Source organism: Dreissena polymorpha, chromosome 9 (genome assembly GCF_020536995.1).
Source record: "Dreissena polymorpha isolate Duluth1 chromosome 9, UMN_Dpol_1.0, whole genome shotgun sequence".
NCBI classification, from domain to species: domain Eukaryota; kingdom Metazoa; phylum Mollusca; class Bivalvia; order Myida; family Dreissenidae; genus Dreissena; species Dreissena polymorpha.
In genome coordinates this window covers 38,930,369-38,954,983 of record NC_068363.1, presented here as the reverse complement: position 1 = coordinate 38,954,983, position 24,615 = coordinate 38,930,369, and the positions used below count along the sequence as shown (strand labels likewise).

The 24,615-nt window shown below is 36.3% G+C and overlaps 1 protein-coding gene across 2 annotated transcripts; it reads left to right on the top strand.

Moving 5' to 3' along the window:
• The first annotated feature begins 15,079 nt into the window (after nt 1–15,079).
• LOC127846662 (uncharacterized) lies at nt 15,080–23,847 on the top strand. 2 transcript variants are annotated; one of them, XM_052378115.1, is made up of 2 exons: nt 15,080–15,534; nt 19,801–23,847. In XM_052378115.1, the coding sequence occupies exons 1-2, from the start codon at nt 15,502–15,504 to the stop codon at nt 21,073–21,075; spliced, it is 1,308 nt and encodes a 435-aa protein (XP_052234075.1). In that variant the 5' UTR covers nt 15,080–15,501; the 3' UTR covers nt 21,076–23,847. The 2 variants fall into 2 exon arrangements, with proteins under 2 accessions (XP_052234075.1, XP_052234076.1); XM_052378116.1 differs by having other exon boundaries at nt 15,087–15,534.
• The last annotated feature ends 768 nt before the right edge of the window (nt 23,848–24,615 follow it).

The following is a 24,615-nucleotide window of genomic DNA, read 5'->3' as shown; positions in this document are numbered from 1 at the left end:
GGTTATTTCCTCTATTTCAGCAGTGTATCGCCGAGAATAAGCGTGTACATTTCAAGTTCGACAAACTTATAGTTGAAAATACAACTTACGCATACGACGAACTACAGAAAAAGCCCGTTCGCGTTGATGAATAGGGGTGTGGCCAAGGCTCGGACTACAAACCTGTTGAAACTACTATAAAAGTATGTTCCCTGAATGTTAGAGGGTTAGCGAAATTCACAAATGACATAGATTTTCTGAATTATGTAAAACAATTTGATTTAATAGCTTTATATGAAACTTGGCAATCGCGTTTGTGTGAATATGGTGATGTTTTCAGTGATTATATTCCTTTTGAAAATATAAGATTCCAGAGAAAAAGCAGTATTTGTAATTCAGGCGGTGTATTAGTGTTAATAAGAGAACCTTTTTGTCGATACGGCATGATAACAAGAATATATAATCAGTTTACGGATTGTATTGTATTATATGTAAAAAAGGAAATGCTTTCTTTACCAAAAGATCTGATTATGTATTTTACATATGTATCACCAGAAGGGTCTGTTATATATGACGCGGAGGAAACCGACGGCATAAGTTTATTAAATGACAAATTAACTATTATAAAATCAGATTTCCCAGATACCTCGTTTCTCATAGCCGGGGACTTGAACGCTCGTGTGAAAGATATGCTTGACTACATCCCCCGAGACGATGTTGATTTTATTTATAGTACAGAAACCGACTACCCAGGTGATAATTTTTGCCTTCAGCGTAATTCGAAAGACTTAACGATAAATAAGTTTGGTTATTCTCTAATCGAACTATGTTGTATGCATGATATACATATGCTAAATGGTCGTATGTTCGATGATAAAGACGGCAATTTTACATGTGTAGCAAATGACGGCCATAGTACTGTTGATTATGTCTTAGCTTCAACTGATATTTTTCATATTATTTCCTCTTTTGGTGTTGATTGTATTGATTTTTCAGATCATTTTCCATTGTACTGTACTTTGTATTGTAATGGCTCATATGCGTACTGAAGAGAATGATATGTCTGCTAAACATGCATGTATAAAATATAAATGGCGTGAGGAGGGTAAAGAATAATTTGTGAATAATTTTGAGAGATTATATGAATCTTTCAGCAATACAGTAACCACAACGAACACCGTCGAAAAACTGAATGACTTTATCACTATATTCAAAACTGCGGGCTCAAAAATGCGGGTAAGTCAAAATAGGTGTAGAGCAAGGCAATCTGCGGGTAAACAGTCGGATTGGGGGTGCCGTGAATGCGAGGTGGCAAAGCAAAATAAATATAAACTATTACGTCGGTTTCGAATAACAGACACTCGAGAAGATCTACAGGATTATATTCATGCAAGAAACGAGCTCAAAAACTTATGTAGAAAGAAAAAAGAATGTTTAGAAAAAAGTAGAAGAGACGACCTGGTAAAGGCCCGTACTAGCCCAAAGGAATTTTGAAGGCAAATAAAAAACTCGAATGGTGATCATACTACACAACAAGGTATCTACAGTATTTCTGCAAGTTCATGGGTGGACTACTTCGAAAACCTTTACTTGGCAGACAATACATCCCGTTTCGTTAACCAGAACGAGTTTACAGAACTGGCCACCCACATAAACGCAGACGTACTGGTCCGTGAGATATCTGCCGACGAAATTGAAGCAAGCATTCGTTCGTTGAAAGATAACTGTAGCCCAGGCGTAGATGGATTATGTATTGAGATGTTCAAACATACCTACCAAATCAGTGTGCCTTATTTGAAATACTTATTTAATACTATTCACGAGGAAGGTAGTTTTCCCGCGAAATGGAGCGAATGTATAATAGTACCGTTGCACAAAAAGGGAAGTAGAGACGAGCCTAATAATTATAGAGCCATATCGCTTATAAGTAGTATAAGTAAAATATTTACAAATATATTAAATAAAAGGCTGACTAGTTGGTGCGAAGAAAATGATGTAATTATTGAATCTCAAGCTGGTTTTCGTAGAAATTATTCTACGATGGACAATATATTTAATTTGCAGGCTGTTATTCAAAAATACTTGTGTAAGAAAAGGAGGAGAATGTACGTGTTCTTTATTGACTTCTTTAAAGCATTTGATTCGTGTGTCCATGACAATTTATGGCGTTGTTTGATCAGGAAAGGTATCAAAGATGACAGCAGGTTTTTGAATATATTTAAATCTATGTATAGCAACTTAAGGTCGTGTGTTAAAGTAAAAGATGGCTTAACAAGATTCTTTAATTGCTCGATCGGAACGAAACAGGGCTGTGTCAGCTCGCCTCTGATTTTTTCACTATTTATTAATGATCTAGCAGACTTTTTGAAGCTGAAGTGCGAAAATGGAGTCTTTATTAACGATAACACTGATGACATATATGCCTTCCTATTTGCTGACGATATAGCCAGCACGGCCGACACAAAACAAAACCTACAAAGACAAATAAACTGTATTGAACAATTCTGCTCCCTAACCGGGATGAAAATAAATGTTGAAAAGTCAAAAATTATGGTGTTTCGCAACTGAGGCGCGCTAAGATCCTATGAAAAGTTGTTTTATAACGGTAAACAAATTGAAGTTGTGCAGAATTATAAATACCTGGGAGCTTTTTTTACGCCAACCCTGTCATGGACCAAAACCCAGGAAATATTAAGTCTACAAGCTTCGAAGGCGGTGGATAACATATACAGATTTCAAAAAAGATTTGGATACTTCCAACCTAAGGATGCGTTCAAACTATTCGATGCAATGGTGACCCCAATTTTATGCTACTCGTCAGAGATATGGGGATTTCGATACAATGAAACAATTGAGCGTGTACACTCCCGGTTTTGCAAATACGTGGCGTGTTTCAATCGAAATGTACCAAACTTTCTCGCTCTGAGTGAATGTGGACGGCACCCATTAAATGTTACTTATATGTCGCGTTGCGTTAAGTATTGGACAAAGCTGACTCGAATGGAAGACCAAAGGTATCCGAAAAACTGTTACCTGATGCTAGGTAATTTAGACACCGACGGCAAGACAACGTGGGCCACTGGAGTTAAACAACTACTGTTTGAAAATGGCTTCGGGTTTGCTTGGATAGCCGGTGAAATTGGAAACGTCAGTGCTTTTATGAATCTCTATAAAAGAAGATTTAAAGATTGTTCGATTCAAAGGATGCAGGATTTTATTAATACATCTCCAAAAGCACTACATTATAAATACTTCAAAACTCTCCTGAATACAGAGAGATACCTAAACATGGATCTACCTTATATTTTAAAAAGGACGTTATCGAATCTTCGTTGTTCAAGCCACGAACTACAAATTGAAAAAGGCCGACATATGAATATAGATAGAGAATATAGATATTGTTACTTCTGTTTAAAACGCAATGTATGTGTAACTGAAGACGAATTCCATTTTGTTTTAGTGTGCCCATTATATGATGAGTTAAGACTTAAATATTTAATGGACATTATTGGAAACCAGTATGTAACTTTAAATCTGTTTTATACAATGATGTCGGAATATGACAGAAAGAGTGTAATTGCTATTGCAAAATATATGCACGATGCGTTTACTACTCGGAAGACGTTTTTGCTTGATACTTAATTGAATATAAAAGTGTTTCTTGACGTTATAATTACTTTCAGTATGAAACATATAACTTGAATTACTTACTTGTCAAATTTATGATATGATATGTTATATTTATTGCATACTTATGTCTTTGTGGTACATGTTCTGCTCGTTTATAATATAATTATTAATTAACATATCTCTGTCACCACCATTGGATGATTATTGAACAATTGTATTTTGGGCCGGAGGCCTTGCATTACAATAAACCATATGTTATGTTATGTTATTCATGTGGGTTTAAGTACCTACTATACATTGTCTCGTTCTACCAAGATGTCAGTAATTAACACACAGTTTATGTTCAAGGGTAATTAAATCATTAAGATTGTTCAAATTAACTTAAGAAATTTGATCATCATAATTATGTACCAATGTTTGATTATTGATTCTCATAAAATACATATCATGTTTGCAAATGTTTTGCATACATGCTTTTTATATGAACCTTTTTGTTTGCTTTACAAGTATTGAAGTGCATGTTACTCTTGTTATTTCACCAGAGCCAAGTAGGCACAGGGGTATTGTATTTGTCATCGCCATGTGAACTTTTACAGTACTGCTCTTCAAAGTTTGTTATTACCATGCCTCTGGGTTTGACATTTGTCCCGACCTGTGGGTGACTTTTTATGACCCCGAAGGATGGCATATAGTGATCGCACTGTCCGTCTGTCCGTCCGTCTGTCCTCACACTTTTGCGTTTAGGTTTCGAAAAATGCTCACATCTTCTATGTCGCTTCAGATGTAACCTTCATATTTGGTATGAATGTGTATATTGACAAGGCCTTTCCATACGCACAAATATTTTGACCCCTTTGACTTTGACCTTGAACTTAGGGTCAGCTTTTAAGTTTCGAAATCTGCCTTTAGGTTTCGAAAAAAGCGTTTTTCGGGGGCATATGTCTTCCGATGGAGACAGCCCTCATGTTTTCTTATATGTGTATAGTAAAAACTCTTGTCTGATATTGTAATGGTTCATTTACGAGCGAACGCGAGATTTGCTTCGGGCAGCGTCTGAAGCACGATGTAGTTCTCATGAGCCGCCCGAAGCCAATCTCGCATTTGCTCATAAATGTTTGGAAATCGTCTTGGTTAATTCACATGCAATATACATGTATTGTCTCAAAAATATAAAAACAAGCATTTTGTATCTCGTTAAATATATGTTGCCATACCATATCTAGTGTTTAAAATTTTGCTGTTGCTTTTTGGACCACTGATTTTTTATGTGTTCTCGAAATATTCGTTGATTTTAAGTGTTTATGGGGCTTTTATACATCATTCAATTAAGAAAACCAAGTACAAATGATAACAATGAGAAGATGATTTTTCAAATGTAATATATGTTTCCCTTCCTAAAGATCAAGGTCAAACTTAAAGGTCAAAGGTTGTTTTTTAAAACAAATAATCAACATGCGGTGTATCAAACTTTGAGTAAAGGTCAATATCACAATAAAGGTCAAATATCAAACATGTGCATCATACAGGTTGTTTAATAATGACATGCACTATTGACCATGGATTCGATATGTTACCGACAGGAATCTAGTACTGACAGCGATATGGCATTTTTAAACAATTAAAAGAGATGTGTTTTGGACTGTCGGATGTAACTTAAAAAGTATATCTTCATGATGAACGTACTTTACAAACATATCAATCGAAATTTGAGCTGTTTTGCACCTGTGTATTATTATGTAGATTTGTCTGATTAGAGGAGGTTTATCATGTCATCGCTATATTCTGTATATCGCTTGTATTTGTCGGTTTGATATTTCTTTAAAACAAAAAACTATTTCGTGGAGATGTCTATTCGTGGATTTCTGATTATGAGACAGAACAAAATAAACACATAGGAATGTCCAATGTATTTATAATACATTTCCGCGTAAATTAGCAGAACAGAAATGAACAGAACAGAATATTTATTTTGACTTAAGCAAGCTTATCGTCATATACAAATATATGATAGTTTTACAGACATGCGTGGAGAATAAACATAATTACAGTGTACAAATTACATACATCAATTAATAATTCACTTATCACTGGATGTGCGCAATCGCATGTGTGTGTATGTGCGTGTGTGCGTACATGCGTGTGTTTGTGTGTGTGAATATGGCATATCTTCATAACAAGTATTCCAGTGACAAAAGCATCTAGATGTATGTTAAGTTACAGCAGTTTCCCTTACATATCAAGTGCAACTGAAGGAGTATACAAAGACGGAAACCCTATTAGAAATCACATTGTATACTTATACTTATTATCTCATATGTCAGTTTTAACAAAGATGAGATTATTACATTAAATTATAAAAACTACACGTTAAAAAATGTTTAAATGGTTTAAAATTGGCAACCAATTTTAAGCTGTTAGGAAATTCAAACGGCTTTATTGTATGCTTCGGGATGAAATTTAGTTAATTTACTGAACAACCTTTAGCTTATGATTTAAGTTAACTCTTTCAGTGCTTGAACCGAATTTTGAAGGCCTTTGCAAACAGTTTGGATCCAGATGAGACGCCACAGAACGTGGCGTCTCATCAGGATCCAAACTGTTTGTTATTCTGATAGAACTCTTTGAAAAAAATCGAAGAAACTGCTTATTTTAGAAATTCAACAGACGACATTTTAGCAGACGATAAATTTCCCAGCATGCAAGGGTTAAAGGATACTCTAACGATTACCCAAAACGATAGCACACAGTACTTGACAGATAAAAACGCCTTCTAAAAATCAAGTCTTATGGAGACAAACAACTAATTAGAATAATTATAATGTATAAACATGCATTTGCATCAAGTTAAAAAAAGTCTTATGTACTTAATTATGGTTAATTAATATGGCTCCTTTTTTGCATGAGGAAGATGTTGCCCGTGATGAAGAATGTGCCCCTGATGATGATTTTACCCCTGTGGATTATTTTACCCCTGTGGATTATTTTACCCCTGTGGATTATTTTACCCCTGTGGATTATTTTACCCCTGTGGATTATTTTACCCCTGTGGATTATTTTACCCCTGTGGATTATTTTGCCCGTTTGATACCGATATAGCCCTGTCCTCAGTCGCATATCCAGGGAAGCAACTTAATATGCAGAAATAAATCCAACGCTAGTGAGCACTTGATCCCTTTGAATATGGACTCTCGATTAAGCAGATGTAATTCAAGCGGGTATTCATGCTGTAGTGGCAGAATTAAATGGTATTATCGTTTTAATAATTTAAATGAATGCATTCCTTTGTTTTACAAGAGTCTTGGAATCCTTACAGTGTCGCTTTTGCAAGACAAAAACAGTTTTTAAACATTTATTCACAGCGAAAATGAATTTTTGAAAAACAATGCAATTGGCAGTTTTTCCATTTTTAACGCGGGTTTAACAGTTTTTAGTTGGAGCATTGATTTACTATACAGTAAAATGAGGTAAACAACACCTTTTCCAAAGTGAATTTCTTTAAAATCATGTCCTTTGTCCCACATTTCATTTTACCTTATACATTGTCTTCCTATTTATCAATTTTGTCGATACCATTGTCGTAAAATGTAAGGCCGATCCCTTTCCCTGAATCAAGAAAGAAAAACGTTCGAGGTATCAGAATGATTGGATTGTAATGATAACAATCGTGTATGCAGTTATATGAATGAATGTCTAAGGGTATATACGACATTGATATATATTGATGGCTACAAATGTACATGTCTACTAAAATAACTTTGCAAAGAATATTGTGGGGATTGTTTTGAAGAGTTTAAAACTTTGTTACAATAATAACTTTTAAGTTTAAAAATTGAATAATCTAAAACACACGGTTAAGCAGACAATGGATTTCATAGAAACACAATTTCTTTAGTACATACTCAAATTGCTGTATTGTTTAGTTTTGTATGTGCTTAAGACATCACTTAGTTTCAAGTGAACAATTATCCTAAACAATATACCAGGTTTCTGAAAGTTTCTTAGTTACGAAGAACAATCACAGTTCTCAAAAGGCGGTTCATGCGTGTAGTCCTTGCTCCGTATAAAAGAACTTGACAAAACTTCCTTCTGCGGTCTGCAGAGAGCATGTGTGTATTAATAGTGTTTTTTAAAAGAAACCATAACATCTTATCCAATTATGCGTTTGTAAAGATTTTATAATCTTCATTTTTAACATTATAGCATTTCCAACTTTACCTTAGTTTAGATGTAAAACTGTTCAGGTTAAAAATTCCATTTTTACATCGAGGTATTGTTTCGAACAATGTATTTATGTTAATGTAAAGTAACTTTATAGAGTTTTATAAAACATGATTGGCAAACATGTCATAATTAAAGTGTAATATGTATATGCTTCCGACATCACTTAGTTTTGATTGAACACTTCTCACTACCAACTGAGAAGCTGTCTATAATCTTCCTTGTTAAGAGGAACTTTTACAGTTCTCAAGCAGTGGTTGAAGTGTGCGGTTATGACTTGGTACTAAAAACTTCCTTCTGCACTATGTAGAGAGTGAATATTAAATTATTACAATTTTAATGTGGCAATACAAAATGCAACTTAAGGTTTTTATAGACAGTGTTCGACAATGACTATTTCTGAATAAGATATTTTTCAACAGACATTCTGATTTTGGGAAACGAAGGGATTTTTTTTTCATTCAAAGATGATTTTGAAGGAGTCCGACGGACATCTTTGACATAAAAACAAGACGCCCGAGTCTCTTTTCCTTGAGTCTCGGACCACCGGACTCCCGTTAGTGTCGAACACTAAATTCGTCAAGTGCACGTGACGTTCCATCCAATTTAGCTTTCTTGTATTTCTATATGTACGTAGAGTTCGTGTATTTCAGTGTCGGATAGTCGTTAACAAGATTGACTATAGACTAACACGTGCATTAAGAGTACACAAGACATACCAAGCTTGTGAATTATCGTGCCGTTAAAATGCAGCACGTGCGTTTGAGCATTCTTCCGAATTTTTTTAATTGCTTTAATTCATTTATAACGTACAGTTCCCATGATACAGTGTCCAAACGTCCAAAACAAGAGGGTTATTCGGCGGCCTATGGCGTAAAACACGTGCTTTAAGATAACACAAGCAGGTACCACGCTTATGTAGTCATGTGACGTCTAAATTCGTCTCGGGCACATTGCCATTTAACAATTTCTTCCATTTTGTGTACATGTAACTTGTTTTACCTTTGTTTTTTTATTAACTTATAATGTACAGTGCCCATGTTTTAGTGTTCGAAAGTCTCAAACTGGACTATTGAAGAACATTTGCCGTTATAGTTCACAACCTAGTCGGGTCATTATATGAAAAAATACCACCCAACCCCCAAAAAATTGCTACAAAAGGTATTTTAACTGATTCTGATAGGGTAGGATGCCCTTTATAACATATCAAATGTTTACCAAAATAAGACCACCGGAAAGTGTTTTTTTCAAGATGGCGTCCAAGATGGCCGACAAAACCTATTAATGATGATAACTGTATGACTATTCACTCAAATTGCATTATTTTGGTGTCTATACTTAGGTTTCGGGGGTCCAATAACAGATTTAGATAATAAAACATTACGTTAGTCTATAACGTGACAAAGAAAAACAACATAGTGTCAAAATGACTGCTAACACAATGACCGCACGTTCAAAACTATTAACTCAACTGTGTATTATTTTTCGTAAATTTATTATAAATAGTTTTTCATGTTTTGTTTAAGATATTAATCCCCGTTAAACCATGTTTGAATATTTCGATACTAAAGCTCTAGCACCATAAACCACAAAATATAAATACAGACCACCATTGTACAAACATGAAAATTGTACAAATACAAAAAATATATATATAATATTGTATCATTGATTTTGTCAAAATTATTATATTTTGACACGTGACATTGTTTAATTTATAAATATATGCATTAAAGACGATGTACATATGGATAAGTCTGAATAAACTGTCTGTTCTGTTCTAAAAACATATCAGACCTGCGTGTGCTAAACACTGCCTCAACTTGTTTTTTTTTTAAAGGTTGTGTCCACAATGCAAGTATAATTATTGGACATATTCTGTGTACATAACACCATTTTAAATCAGAGCTTTAAACAAGTAATAATTGTCTCATTTTCAATAAATGATTTAAAGCGAGTATGTACGATTTTGTCAAATATTTATAAATTTATATAAAATGTGTACAAAAAACTTATATTTCAATTTAAATTACAATAAAAGTTAAGAAGAACATGTGTCGAAAAAAATGCGAAATGAAATTCGTCTTCAACGTATCATTTTTCTTGCCTATTTTGTGTTATTGTTACATATTTGTATCAATATATTACAATTTAACACATATAAAAATCGTGCATACTTGCTTTAATGAGTGCGAGCACATCCATATAAGATTTGTGTCCAATAAGCAAGGAAAAGCCTGAGATTTCCAAGAATAACTGCGTTGCTATTCAGTGGAAGGGAGTGCAGGGAATAAATGAAGCTAGTGTAAAGCGGAAGGATAATCTTGTTATTGAGGCTGCCACTAAAGTACATAAAAATTAAAAAAAGGATTTAAAGCTTGAGTCAGCTCTATCATTCCTTTTGACTATTATTCAAGCAGTTCGTCGACGAGCTGTCATTGCACCATTTCAAGTGGGACTTGCTGTACAAATCCATCATCTTTATCGGTCCAAGTTCATTGTCGATACTCTTCACGATATGGGATTTTGTTGTTCATAAACAGAAGTTATGAGATTTGAGGAAAATGCAGCGTATTGCATGGAACCTTATGTCCTGGGTAGTGATATAGATTCGTTGGAGATGTCTGTTCTCTTTGCCGCAGATAATGTCAACCCCAATATTGTCACCCTTGATGGCAAAGGTACTTCTCATTGGATGGGTCTGATTCCGCGAAAACAGACCTCAGTGCTGAACACTGGAAATAAGACAAAAATTTCTATCTTGGAGTACCGGTTACTAAGACATGCTTGTCATGAGGTAGTATTCGAGGACCGGTCGCGATTTCTGGATTATGACAAGAGTGTCGATATTTTGTGGGAAGTTTCCTTCAGCTTCAGGCAGGCAACGCCGAATTGGCAGGGAATGATGCATATTTTGCAACAGGGGAGCCAGCACCCTGGGCAGTCGTCCGTCAAATTCTTGCCTATGATCAATATATGTACTCTGGGGAAAAATCGGGCATTTTGTCAACATTAGACTTTGTTTGCAACCTTGCCATGAAGCACAAAATTTCCGCAATTGTAACGTTTGACCAACCCTTGTATTGGAAGGCTGCCGAAATAATCATTGATGCACCACAAAGTAGTTGCCTAAAAACATTGTTCTGATGTTGGGCTGTTTTAAAACACTCATGAACTTGCCATAGGATCCCTCATGGAAGGAACCGGTCTCAAAAACATACTTGAGACTGTCGAAGGGGAAAATGCAATTTTGACAGGGAAGGCTGTCCAGAGGGCTTTGCGGGACAATTTTTTTTTGACAAGAGTTTTCACCGTCAGCTCATATCCGAAATGACCCAGGAAGATCCCGAGTTCCAGATACCTCGTGATCAAGCCGAGGAGTTGTACTATTCCCTTCTTAGGGGCGAGACGACGATAGCAGATGCTCTATGTTCAATAAGATTTTGATCAAACTAAAGACGGCAATGGAGAAGAAGAAACATGAACTTGCCCAAACATCAAAGACAAGCCAATTATGGCTGTATTATCAGCTAATGGTCAGCATAGCAAGGATGTTGATCAAGGCGGATCGTACTGGGTGTTGACTGATGCATTTACATGCAGTATCCGATTGTCAATCCGTCTTTGCTGCAGCTGGGCACTTCAATTATCTGCGATCTGCTTATTACTTTCTTCAGCAAGGTTTTCACGTTGCTCGTAGGAATAACCAGTGCTGGGTTGGGCTAAGCAGTGATCTTGTCATTGAGCAAACATTGATGAGGTCTCTTAAGAGCGCAGGCGGTCTAACTCGCGGGAGTGGGATGGCCGAGGAAATGCAAAACCTTCGGACCCTATCTGCACCTGTAACATCTGAGTACAATAGTGCAATGCAGGATTTCACAGACCTGGCCTGGTCCACAACACAAAGAGTCGACTGAGGCGCGCATCAAAAGAGATCCTTCTGATCTCGAGAAAATGCATACCAAGATTACAAACTGCCCACACTACACAGCTGATCCTACTCTGAGAAACATTGTCAATGGGATTGTGGCTGAGTCAGATGTGAATGTGCATGCATTTCAGAAGGTTGGGAACAATATCATGAGAGATATCAAAGGAAAGTCGGACTTTGATTACAAATTTAAGAGAAAAGATAGAGCCAAAACTCTTGGGAATAGCTTCGCTGTTAAGAGCTTAAAGATCTTAACAAGCTGTTAAGATTGCTGAAGACCGTGCTATTGATCTTGCCATTCTGTTCCAACGTTTCTTTGTAGTGTCAAAATCTGGAGATCTTTCCCTTGAAGACGTATTGTCGTATGAACTTTAGCCCCCATTCTTCTGCCCTCTTTGAAGCCAAGAACATACTTCGCAAAGCAGACAAGCCTCGGATCATTCAGGCAATTAGAGATCATGCCGAAAACGCGTCAAGTGAGGCTGTGATGAACTGTATTCCAAAAACAGAGTGTTATGTGCTTAATGGTGGCTCCTTACTTCATCGTTTACCATGGAAAAAAGGCGACACATATAACGCAATAGCCGAGTCTTATTCAGATTTTACTCTAAGGCATTACGGACAAGCGACAGTAGTGTTCGATGGTTACGAAGACGATCCCTCTATCAACGACAACACACACCAGAGACGAGGAAAAAACGTGAACCCTATTGTGAGTTTCACCAAAGAAACAGAATGTTCATGCAAAAAGGTGGACGTTTTATCTCGTGACAAAAACAAGCCAGGCATGGTTGCTCTGCTCAGCACAGCTCTGACTATTACGGGTAGTAATGGAATTGTTTCACCAGGGGATGCAGGAGTAGATATTGTTAAAGCAACAGTGGAACGATCCCGTCATAGCACCACAACGTTAATCGGCGAGGATACAGATTTGTTAATCTTAATACTGCATTACTCCAAAAGGTACCATAAGACCATCTACTTTCGCTCTGATATAAACAAACAGTCAAAGGAGAACAAAGTGCACAATATTAATCTTTTGAAAAACAACGTTGAGTTGAGCTTTGTTTATGCTTACACAGGCTGTGATTCAACTTCAGGGATTTTCGGCATTGGTAAAAAGTCAGCTTTTTGTAAAGTTATAAAAACCTGATCCTATCATGTTATGCGCTAGTTATTCCTCTTTCTAAACAAATTTCAAGCGGAAATATCAAATCTTGGAAAAGGCTTGATGATGGAACTGCTTGGTGGAAAGTCTAGTGATTCCTTAGAATCGCTGCGCCATAACATGTTCACAAAGAAAGTGGCTAGTGCCGAAACATTCTCCTATGCGACTTCCCCCAACATAACATGCAACAGTATGTCAAAGCTAACGCGTATATTATCAAATCATGGTGTGAATGTGGATGGAAAATAATATGAAAACTACTGAATGGGATGGAAACAAGAAAACGACCAATTAATTCCAATCATGACCCAAATCAATCCTTAACCTGACGAACTATTGAAAATCATACATTGTAACTGTTCTGTAGGATGTAAATCCTCTCGATGCAGCTGCAGACGCTATGTACTACCCTGCACTGCTGTATGTGGCCCTTGCCAAACTGAAAACTGTGACAATCCAAACAATTCACAAGAGGTCTGTACTGAAGAAGAGGAGGACGACACGGACAGTTTAACGCCCTGAGACAAATTTTATGGAACAAGGTTATGGTGTATCAGTAGACAGCGGAATGTCATATATTGTATTGCATGATTACTCAACTGCGTAATTATATCATCAATTCAATCCAACTGTTCTTTTTCTCCAAAACTATGGTGTTTGACATAACAAATCATCACCTTTGAGTCAAAAGTTATGTACTTGCGGTCCTTCTCATTGTGGTGGTGCCTATTTTTGGATGTCATGTTAGATTTCTACGTAACATAATAAACTTATACTATGTCTGGTGATCTTAAAGTGTTCTTTGACACCAAAAACCTTGGTATAGACAACAAAATAATCAATTTTGAGCGGATAGTTACATATTTATGACATAAATATGTTTTGGCGGCCATCTTGGCGGCTATCTTGAAAAAAACTACTTCCCGGAAGTCGGATTTCGGTAAACTTTTGATATGTAATTATGTACCTTCTACCCTACCAGGATCAGTCAAAATACCTTTTGCAGCAAGTGTTTGGGGGGTCAAAGTGTATATTGACCTGACTAACCCCCTTACAAGAAGGTATATACACGTGACGTCTAAATGCAGCACGTTCGCGTGATCGTCTTTTCCGATTTAGCCCTTCAAGTGCTCTTCAGCGATGCTATTACCTTACAACATACTTCCCATGTTTTAGTGTAAAAATGTAGCTGATATAAGTTTTACGGACTGTTGACTAACACGTGCTTTTTGAGAACACAATAGCTTCTTCGCTGACAGTGTAACACGCCGTCTAAATTCGCCCATGATCATTTGTCCTCTTCCGAAATTTTAATAACTTTGTTAAAGGGACCGTCAACCGAGATTGACGAAAAAAGAAAAGTCCTAAAATACCGTATTTTTTACAGTTATTGATTTATATTGATTTAAATATCACGACTGGTATATTACATTACTTGACAAAGTTCATATTTTCAGTATATTCGGTAATAAAATTTCGCGATGTGAAATCGAAAGTACATCAAGAAAATAGGTGACATAACGATATACACACTATAAATAACGCAAGAAGATTGATGATTTTATATATAAAATATGTACAATTCACTTCGCATGCACATTTGCATTTCTGGGTTTACCACGTGACGATGATATAAATTTGCTTGCGTTATTTATAGTAACTGGTAGTTACCTGATACCTGTACCCAGTAAAATTGAATACCGAATATACTGAAAATATGAAAACTTAACACCTTTTTTCGAGTAATGTAATATACCAGTCGTGATATTTTAATCAATATAAACAAATAATTGTAAAATAAATCGGTTGACGGTCCCTTTAATGTACAGTGCCCATTTAACAGTGTTTAAAAAACAAACAAATAAGATTTGTCCGAGGCTATTAACTTATCCTTTGTTTAAGAGTACTTAAGAACTAATCAAGCTGATATAGTCACGTGCCGTCTAAATGCTTCGTGTGCATATATCTATTTATCCTATTTATTGCAGCGCTTTTATTTACACTGTAACGTACAGCGATCAGGTTTGAATATCGCAAAGAGTTTGTCCGAACTTTTGACGTACAAGTGTTTTGTAAAGTATATTAACACTTATCAGGCCGATAGCGTCACATGCCTTTATTTCGTGGCTTGCATGTAGCCATTCATCTAGTGTTTTGTCAAAAAGCAAACTAAGCAAACTTCAAACTTGATTGTTATATCCGGAATACGCTTATCTTTCGGTCTTCTCGAGTTAAGAGATAAGATAAGCCGTTGACCGTTGAACATATGCTTCATCATATTGTATTAAATGCGGCTTTGCGTTTGTTGATGGACGAATATATTGTCGAAATACATTACTACATCTAAACATGTGCGTGAGATATAAGTTCTAAAATGTATCAGTAAAAAGTATATAAAATTTATTGTACCGGGATCGATACACAATTGTTTAATAGTAAAATGCATTGGAGTCTTATACATTGTGTACTACAAACATGTTTTATAACCGTCTCGTACTGTCACTCGCCTCACCGGCGAGGTGTTTTCCCGTCTAAATAAAATAGTGCTAAGCTTAACAAAAGAATCGAAAACAATATGGCGAAACATGGCACATCGAACGTGGAAGAAGTAAGTAACGCATGTTTTTATATTGTTAATTAAAAATGTTCGCAGCTCTTTAAAAGCATGTTAAAATATAAAATAAACAATACACGTATTCGTTTTCGTTACTCTAATATATGTTAATATGTTCATACAGCAAACAAAGCGTCAATACTCATTCTGTCGTTTGTAGTCTAGACTAGAGACAAAGAAAAGACGCCGAGTTGACTTAAGTGTTAAGTTTAGTTTTCGCGTGATTGTACAGCACACAAAGCGTTAAAGGGGCCGTTTAACATATTTTGACATGTATTGAAGCTTGTTATTAAATGCTTTATATTGACAAATTTAAACATTTGACGTAAAAATACCAGTTAAAAAAACAGGAATACAATATAAAAAAGGGAAAATAGTAATCCTCAACAGGGCTCGAACCACTGACCCCTGGAGTCCTGGATTAAAAGGTCTCCTGCCTAGACCACTCGACCATCCATGCTCATGCTTAGAGCGGATGTATTTTTTACCTATAAAAGCAATTCTCGTAGTTTCCCAAAATATAAGAACAACAACAGAAATTTCCAAATTATTCGTTTCGCGTCGCACAACGCTTTATAATTTTCAGGTTTTCAAATCGTCAAAATATGCATATAATGGATATTTAAGAGCATGGTTAATGGTCAGTATTACTATTTCCTAAAAAATATCATAACTAAAACGAAAATTTGCGAATCTGAAACATTTTTTTTAAATTTTGTCAATTTACCAAAACGTTAAACGTCCCCTTTAATACTCACTCTCCCATTTAAAAACAGGGATCAGAAAGTATATGAAAGTGCCGTTTCGGCTGAGACCGAGTCGACTGAAAAATAAACGTTAGTACTCGCGAAAATAAATATGATTTATCACGAACTAAGGAGAACTGAGATCATTTAAACAAAAACAAAACACACATAATCTTTTTACTTTTCTTATAAATGACCGCTAGATTTGTTCACAGGCACATCAACGTCCTATGCATATACTTACATGTTCATTAGTGTTTTATCACAATTAAGTTTATAAATCACTTAAAAGCATTAGCCTGATACTTGTAGTTTATTAATTGAAAGCCGAAACATATAACTTATGTATTTAGATAAGTTTGTCTTGCACATATATTTATAAATAAACTTTATTACGTAAAGATTTTTTTAAATAGTGACACAATGTGTGTGTGTCATGGCATCGCATGCATGTAGCGGTTTCCAGGCAACCCCAATACCAACTTGCCTAAAAATATGGTAAACTCGCCCCTACTGTATTTGACGACTCGTCCACCCAAAAGACGACTCCCAAAATTTGTTTTCCGTATATCTTATTGTTTAAAGATTAAAAATGCCAGCTAGCATGACATTTGTAAACGCCAAGAATATTATTGATATTCCTCCTTTTTCAAATTTAATGAATCTCCGTTTTAATTTTTTTGTCCTGAATATTGAAGATAGCACTTTAGATAATAATACCATTTATCTACGATTCATAACTTTAATATAGACTATTAATACTTTAAAAAGTTTGCGTTTACTTTGTTAAAATGATACAACCATTGTGGCAGTGATTTTTGTGTCCAAAATTACATCATCTTACACACTGATTCAATATTGCAAAAAGTAACATTTGCCCCCCCCCCCAAAAAAAAAAAATCTGACCAAATTTTCTCAAAAAGGCCAACATTAAAAAAACCTGGTGTTTCTTAAAAACATTTTATTTGAGAAGACTTAATCAAGCATTTTATAAATAAATTTTGCATGTACATAGTGTTTCCCAAGATACGTCTGTGCAGTGCGAATAGGCTTATGAGAGTAAAAACTTTCCGCCTAAACTAGATTTTTCATAAAAAAGAGACTCATTTTAAGCGACAAAAACACACAATTAAAGCGGGGAGATTCTCCTTGATTTGTGTGGACAGCACCGTATTTCCTTGTACAACAATTTACGCACATGCATGAAGCCTCGTTTTCCAAGAGCAAGCCTTACATATTTACATATTTACATGTTTGCAATCTATATATTGTTTAACTTTTGAATCATGATTCAGTTACATGTAATAATTTATGATTCTGCGGTTTGAATTGATGTCTATTCTTTTGTACAGTAGAGAACTGAACTTGTATTATAATAGCTTGTTCGCTTGAAATTCTTTCATCAAAATCCACAGCATAATGATCGAACAACACAATACTCTATATTCATGGAACAAAACTGTGATGTATGAATTTAGAACAAAGGCTCTCATTTTTCAACATTTTGCCGGATCAAATTATTTCCAGATTCCATCAATTATTTATTTATGAATAAACAACACTTTTTCGTCTGTATGTGAGCCGTTTACAATAAATGGTTATTGATAGACTGATAAACAATGGAAAAATTTACATGATCTATATAGAGCATTGTGCTTTGATGTCGTTGTAAATAAAATATGAACCAATGCCATAACTGTCATTTGCACCTCGCACTCAACATTAACTAAAACAGCTAATACCTATCAGATTAATCTTTTCCTGTTCATAGTCTTGACACTTGACGAAAAATCGGGAAAATGCTTAGCAATTTCAAGGAGTTAACAGTTTTCATATAGCATTAAGTAGTTTGCGAATAAGATATTCGTGTGTTTTATGGAAATCGGATTAAAATAACTATTTAAAAGAAAAAGTTCAACACGAACTAACAGTTTTGCAATTAAAACAATTGAAAGCTCATCGAAGGATATCGAAGGATTATAAAAGGAACCTTAAATATATATGAGCCCTGTATGCAAATCCTCTTTCCGACTTTCCAATTTATGCAATACACTTTTAGTTGGAAACAAATCAGAGAATAAAGACACCATACATCTACAGTTTTCATATAGTAAAAGTTTGTATTTATATTTTGCATATTTTTTTCCAAACTCTGAAACAACGAGTTTCTACTTGTGCAATACAACCGGATCTAAGCCCCTTTTGTAGCAAACATAAGAGAACCTGATATGTCTCGTTCAATGGGAGAATGCAATGAATTTGAGAGCGCTTTTATTGCCCAAGTGTGCTCTTAATGAGATATTCTTTTTATAGAGGCCTATCTTTATAAGATGTTTATAATGTGCCTTATTTGGGACCGCCATGAAACAAGCATAGCTTGTTGACATCACTCTGCTGTGAACCTTCTCACATTTACAACGATACTTTTATAAACATGTTTTATCGATAATACAATATCTGTTTTTTTTTTCTGGGTCAGCTCTTGTATTGTGTCAATAAAACGAAAGGCATACTTTTTATATTTGATTTACATATCTCAAAACATGGTTCCCGCTGTCGATCGCCATTTGCGCCAATCGCGACACAATAAAAATTCTTGCGACACATTTCCGAAAACGGCGATTTTTTAAAAATCCACATTTTTTTCTGCTTAATATTTCCTTAAAATGACATAAGACGCTCTGTTTACCAGCCGCTTTTCGGCAGTCGTTATGCAATCGATGTCAGTGACGTAAGCGATACAGCTGAAATTAATGAAGCATGCTGACTGTCGCAAAGTGGCATGTAATGGTGATAATTGCGATGATTTGGGGTGTTGTTACAAGTTATCTTAATTGGTCGTAAGTTTTATTGCTTCAGAGAAAAGGCAAAATTGAAATATACCGACTTTGCGCTTAAATGTGAATGGTATTTCTGAAACAGCTCTTGAATTGTGTTAATATGAAAACGAAAGGCATACTTTTTATATTTGATTTACATATCTCAACGTCCTTTTGTGGATAAGCATTTTTAAACCAATGCCTCTAATATTTCAGACCGAGTTAATAATCGTTAATGTCAAGTATACCCCCTTACATGGTACCGTGTGCAGGCACATTTTTGTTGTTTTCATGTTTACCCGTATACAAGTAATGGTTGTTTACTGTTTGTAAAATGGATATGCATTTGGAAAATGTGCAGTTATACACAACGGTATAATCGAGTGGTCATGAAAGGATGTGTTGTGCATTTAAAATTGATATCATCGTAAGTAAGTCTTTTATTCTGATATAACGGCGTTGTGCATTACTTTAGCATGGGCTCTTTTTTGAGATAAAAATCAAATGTGAAAAACAATATTGTTAAACTAAAATACTTGGATGTAATCTATTGATAACACATATCAAACAGTTACTTTAAATATATTAAGAATACTTATTCACAATGCGCACACGCAATGCGTTGATACCAAAATGTTATTTAAAATATAACTGTCGTAACCAAATTAACTTACATATGTCATGTCTCGTTTTAGATGGACAACATTAACCCGGACTTGTCTAAACTACTCTCCACAATATTAGAGGATGAAGGAATAACAGAGAAAATCGTGATGGCAAGGCGCATTGCATTCCTTATGATGGAGACAGGTTTAACAACGATTAGTAAACTTAACAATCAATCAATCGAGCATTTCTGTTTTGGCAGCCAGTCAGAAGGGGCGACAATGCTTAGACTAATGTCTGACGTAGACATTTTACGTCGTATACCATGTATTAATATCATGCGAGGGGATTCGAAAACATGGAAAAAGGGAATGCTGAATTGTTTGATGCTTTGTATTAAGGATTATCCACAACACTTTAATCTGCAGGTTTACAGGAGCGATAAGCCCAAACCAGTGAAATCACAAACAACATTTTGCAATGGCATGCTCTTAAGTGATGGAATAGATTCTGTGTTATTAAGCTCTGAGTTTTTTAGGAAACATTTCGAAATGTTATTACAATCTTTTAGCGAAGATAAATCTACCTATATCGCTGGACCTTCTGCTAGTTTTAGCGACGATATAGACATTGTGCAAGCACTGTGCACATCAGGCGACATTCCTGAACTGCAGATGTGGCTAAACAGGCCCAGACAGGGTAATTGGCCGCCTCTTAAATTGTTTGAGGAAGCGAAACATTGCGTGTGGTTCCTTGTACCGGTAGGAAATACAAGCTCGAACATAAGATGCACAGAGTGGAGATTATCGCCAAATCTTATTGAAAGAAAACTCATGTTCAGTTTAACTATAACCCAGCTGAAATGTTATATATTGCTGAAAGAACTCAAGCGCGCAATTACGCGTCAACAGGGAGGCGAGGGAGGCGAACTTACGAGTTTTCACTGCAAAACAGTGTTGTTTTATACACTAGAAAGAACGCAAGATCCCCCTCACCAAGAAAGCAACTTGGCAATGTTACTAAAACTTTGTCTTCAAACGCTCCAAACATTTCTTAAAGATGGTGTATGCCCTCATTATATCATTGACCGCGTTAATCTGTTTGACGGTAAACTAAATAGTACACAACGTCACGCGATACTCAACAAGGTGACGGTGCTCATAGATTACAACTTACGCGGGTTCGTAAAAAGTAAACTTGACGACGCAACACCATTGTCCTCTGACCAACGTCACGCGATACATGTACTCAACAAGGCGACGGTACTTATAGATGAATGTTCTCATGGGTTCCCAAAACTTGGCAACGCAACACGATTGTCCTCTGACCAACGTTTTATTGCTCATGTATGTATTTGCAGTTAACTCGCATTTGAAAGGATACAGTGGTGCCATATTATTATGCTTTGCTTCCATTGCTTCATCAGTAAACCAATCGAGTTTGTTGAGGATCAGCTTAACACACTGATTGACAAATGTAAAGAAATAATAAATTATCACAACGCGAATGCATTTGAAATACAAGCAGCTAGGGAAATATTGACAACTGCTTTGTCTTTTCGAGGCTCTATTAAAGCGGCCCCAGCAATTCAAAGCGGCGTCTCGATTAACCAAGATGTCATGGACAGTTTCAAGGAATCGGTACAAGTTGGTGATTTCGCAAATCAAATCAATAATTCATCAGAAATGCTTAGCTATGGCAATCTTGCTTCGGAAAAAAAGGATTGTTCAATCAACAAACATGCCATTGAAACCTTCGAAAAGGCCCTTGAGACGAATGGATTCTCAAGTCGACTGAAATTAGCATCTGTCATGTACTGCTCTGGAAACTTGCAGTCGGCAAAATTTATTCTTGAATATGCAGAACGTCAGTTTTCCCGGTACACTATGAAAACCTTATGTCGGTGTTTCAGTTATTACAATCGGTACATACACCACCGAAAGATGTTTGAAAATAAACCTAATCCTAACATTGAAAGCAAAATTGCATTATGCATAATATTTCTTTCTAATGAGGCACCGTGCGTTCCCCCTGTGCTTTTGTATGAAATGACCAAAACAAGATTTGCACCTGATTATCGAGAAACAATACGTACAAAAATAGAATTGTATGGTGAGGCTAGATTAGATGCTCGCGTGTTCATGTATTACCTGCAATACCTCACGTACGGAGGTCTCGGCATTCGGGAAAAACAGATCGTTGTCTTGACGAAATTCGAAGACTATATTTCAACGCATATTGATGATCGCATATTAGATCTCCACTATGATCATGGTCGTAACCGCGAGGTATCCCATATGGCGACTGCATTGAACCTGCTCGGCCACTGCTGGGAGATGGAAGGGGATCTGAACAAAGCAGGCAGTAAATACAAGCTATCCCGAGATAGCAAGCCAAAACACAATCCGGCCGACTGGCACATTGGGAGACTTTCGGGCTATTCACCAGATCAATAGATATAGTTGCAACGGGTTTTAATTTATATGCAATGACACTCGGCTCACGAACTGCTGGAAACGTTGAATAGGACGTACTTGAAACATAATTTCAAATATAAATAATATTTATTTATATTTGTAAACTATTTAATATTTTTGGATTTATTATATATAGGAGCAATCTAACTTCAAGCACACTTGTATGATTTAATATTATAAAAAAAAAACGCTCAATATATCGTTTTTGCAAACATTATTTTTAGATATGTGTTCTCATTTTCAAATCTAGCATTATTATAACAGCTCGTATAGTATTGGACAAGGACATCAACTTGACAACATGTTCAATTGTTTCACACTTAAACTCACTGAAAACTATATTTATATATATATTACTTTTGCGTTTTTACTTGCACTTTTTGCACACACGTTCTCTTTTTGAAACGCTCGTATAGGAAGTGATGGGCAGCACTGGGGGCTGACGAGGTCAAAGCGTAGTCCGTTTCGCTACGACGTCGGGTATATGTTTTACTACGAAAACATTGTTTAAATACACATGACATCGAGAACGGATTAGTCGAAAATTGTGTTTAAACATGTAAGATTATGCTTTTCTAATAACAAAACTCTGAATTTAAGCACAATGACATTTCATAGGGCTGTTACATCAAATTATAATCCAAGATGTGTCTGGTTTATGCGGTTAAACATGAAATATACCGCTGATTTATAAAACCGAAGTAAAGTTTCACTTAAAAAAAATGCAGTCGACATGGTAATGCACATTATGATATCATTAAATTCACGACTAGGCCAAAGGAAACGATTAAAATCGAAAGTCCATATGTAAGATGACAGTTGAGAGTCAAGAACCTAATGTCGTCGGCCTCAATAAAAATGACGCATCTTCACCTTGTGACAATCCCTTATACGTTCATTTTGATAGAGACCGACGATAGGTTTTCAGCATACGGTACTCTTTATCAAATAACATTCGATTCTCGTTATCCCCAACTCGCTTATCTCGAAACTCTGCTTATGTCAAAGTAAATCCCATGTCCCAACTTTGATCATTATTTATCTCATACGGATTTTGATTTTTACATTGTATATATCAAAGTGATTTTCTTGAAAATCGGTTATCGTCAACTAATTTTGAGATGAATTTAATGTTCGTATACATGACTTTACCTGTAAAATCCACACCTGTAACAGCCGTAAGGTGTGGAAAGTAGGACCCCAATGGCATAAATCCGCAATTGCACAATCAATATATCGTTGTAAAGGTGTGGCAGTGGGTTTCTGTCACAGGTTATTGTTTAGTGCGTACATGACGGCCGGTAAATTTACCTCGTGTTACAATGCGGTAAAGGCCCAGTCTCAATATGATGCCGGCGGAGCCCCAGTGCGTGATCAGGCATCTACCGGGATGAACCGGGGCCCTACCGGGATGAACCGGTGCTCTACCGGGATGACCCGTGGACGACCGGGGACAACCGGGGCTTCACCAGGAAAGTATTAAAATGTTTAATACCTCCGGGATGAAGCGGGAGTCACCGGGTAGGACCGGTAACGACCGGCGTGGCACCGGGAACAACCGGGACTGTACCGGGAACAACCGGGACGGCACCTTAGCTCCACCGGGGCCCAAACACACCCCGGCAGAGCTACGGAAACGCCCCGGTAGAGCCCCGGTGAATGACGGCAGAGTCCCTTTATAGCTACGTTGCATAAGTAAACCGGATCTCTGACGGTGCCGTCCCGGTTGTTCCCGGTGTAGTCCCGGTTGTTTCCAGTGCCAAGCCGGTCATTGCCGGTCCTTCCCGTTTACTCCTGGTTCATGCCAGAGGTATTGAACATTTGAATACTTTCCCGGTGGAGCCCCGGTTAAACCGGGGCGTTGCCGCAGCTCTGTCGGGGTCTGATGCCGGTATTTTCCCGGTGAGTGCCGGCGTAGTGACGGTATACCGGGGCTCTGCCGGCTTTCACCGGGATCAACCTTTTCGTTTTGATGTTCATGCGCACAGTGAAGCACGGCATCTTTTGCACTGGGCAATGGCAGTAACTGCAAACTGCATGTGATATGTCCTGAAATGGATACAGAGACTTCGTTGAGCAACCTATACATTATATTTGTACTTCGTTGCGCAACCAATACATACTCTGTGCGAAACCTATACATAAAGCGACTTGTAATTACCTTTGAAACAAAGCATTTGAATAATTAAAACACATGTTCGTAACCTGTTTTTTACTTTAAAATGTGTAATGTACAATGAATCAAAGTAACATGTAGTTTTATTTAATTAAAGTTACCGTAATTGGTAATTTTAACAGAATAACCACCTTATGTATTGCTTCAAATCAAAATATTTCGATTTTAGCTCAAAATAAACTTAAAGGTTGCAACTACGCGCATTTGTTATTAGTTTGTTATTTAAAATAAGTGCCTAACATAACTGGATG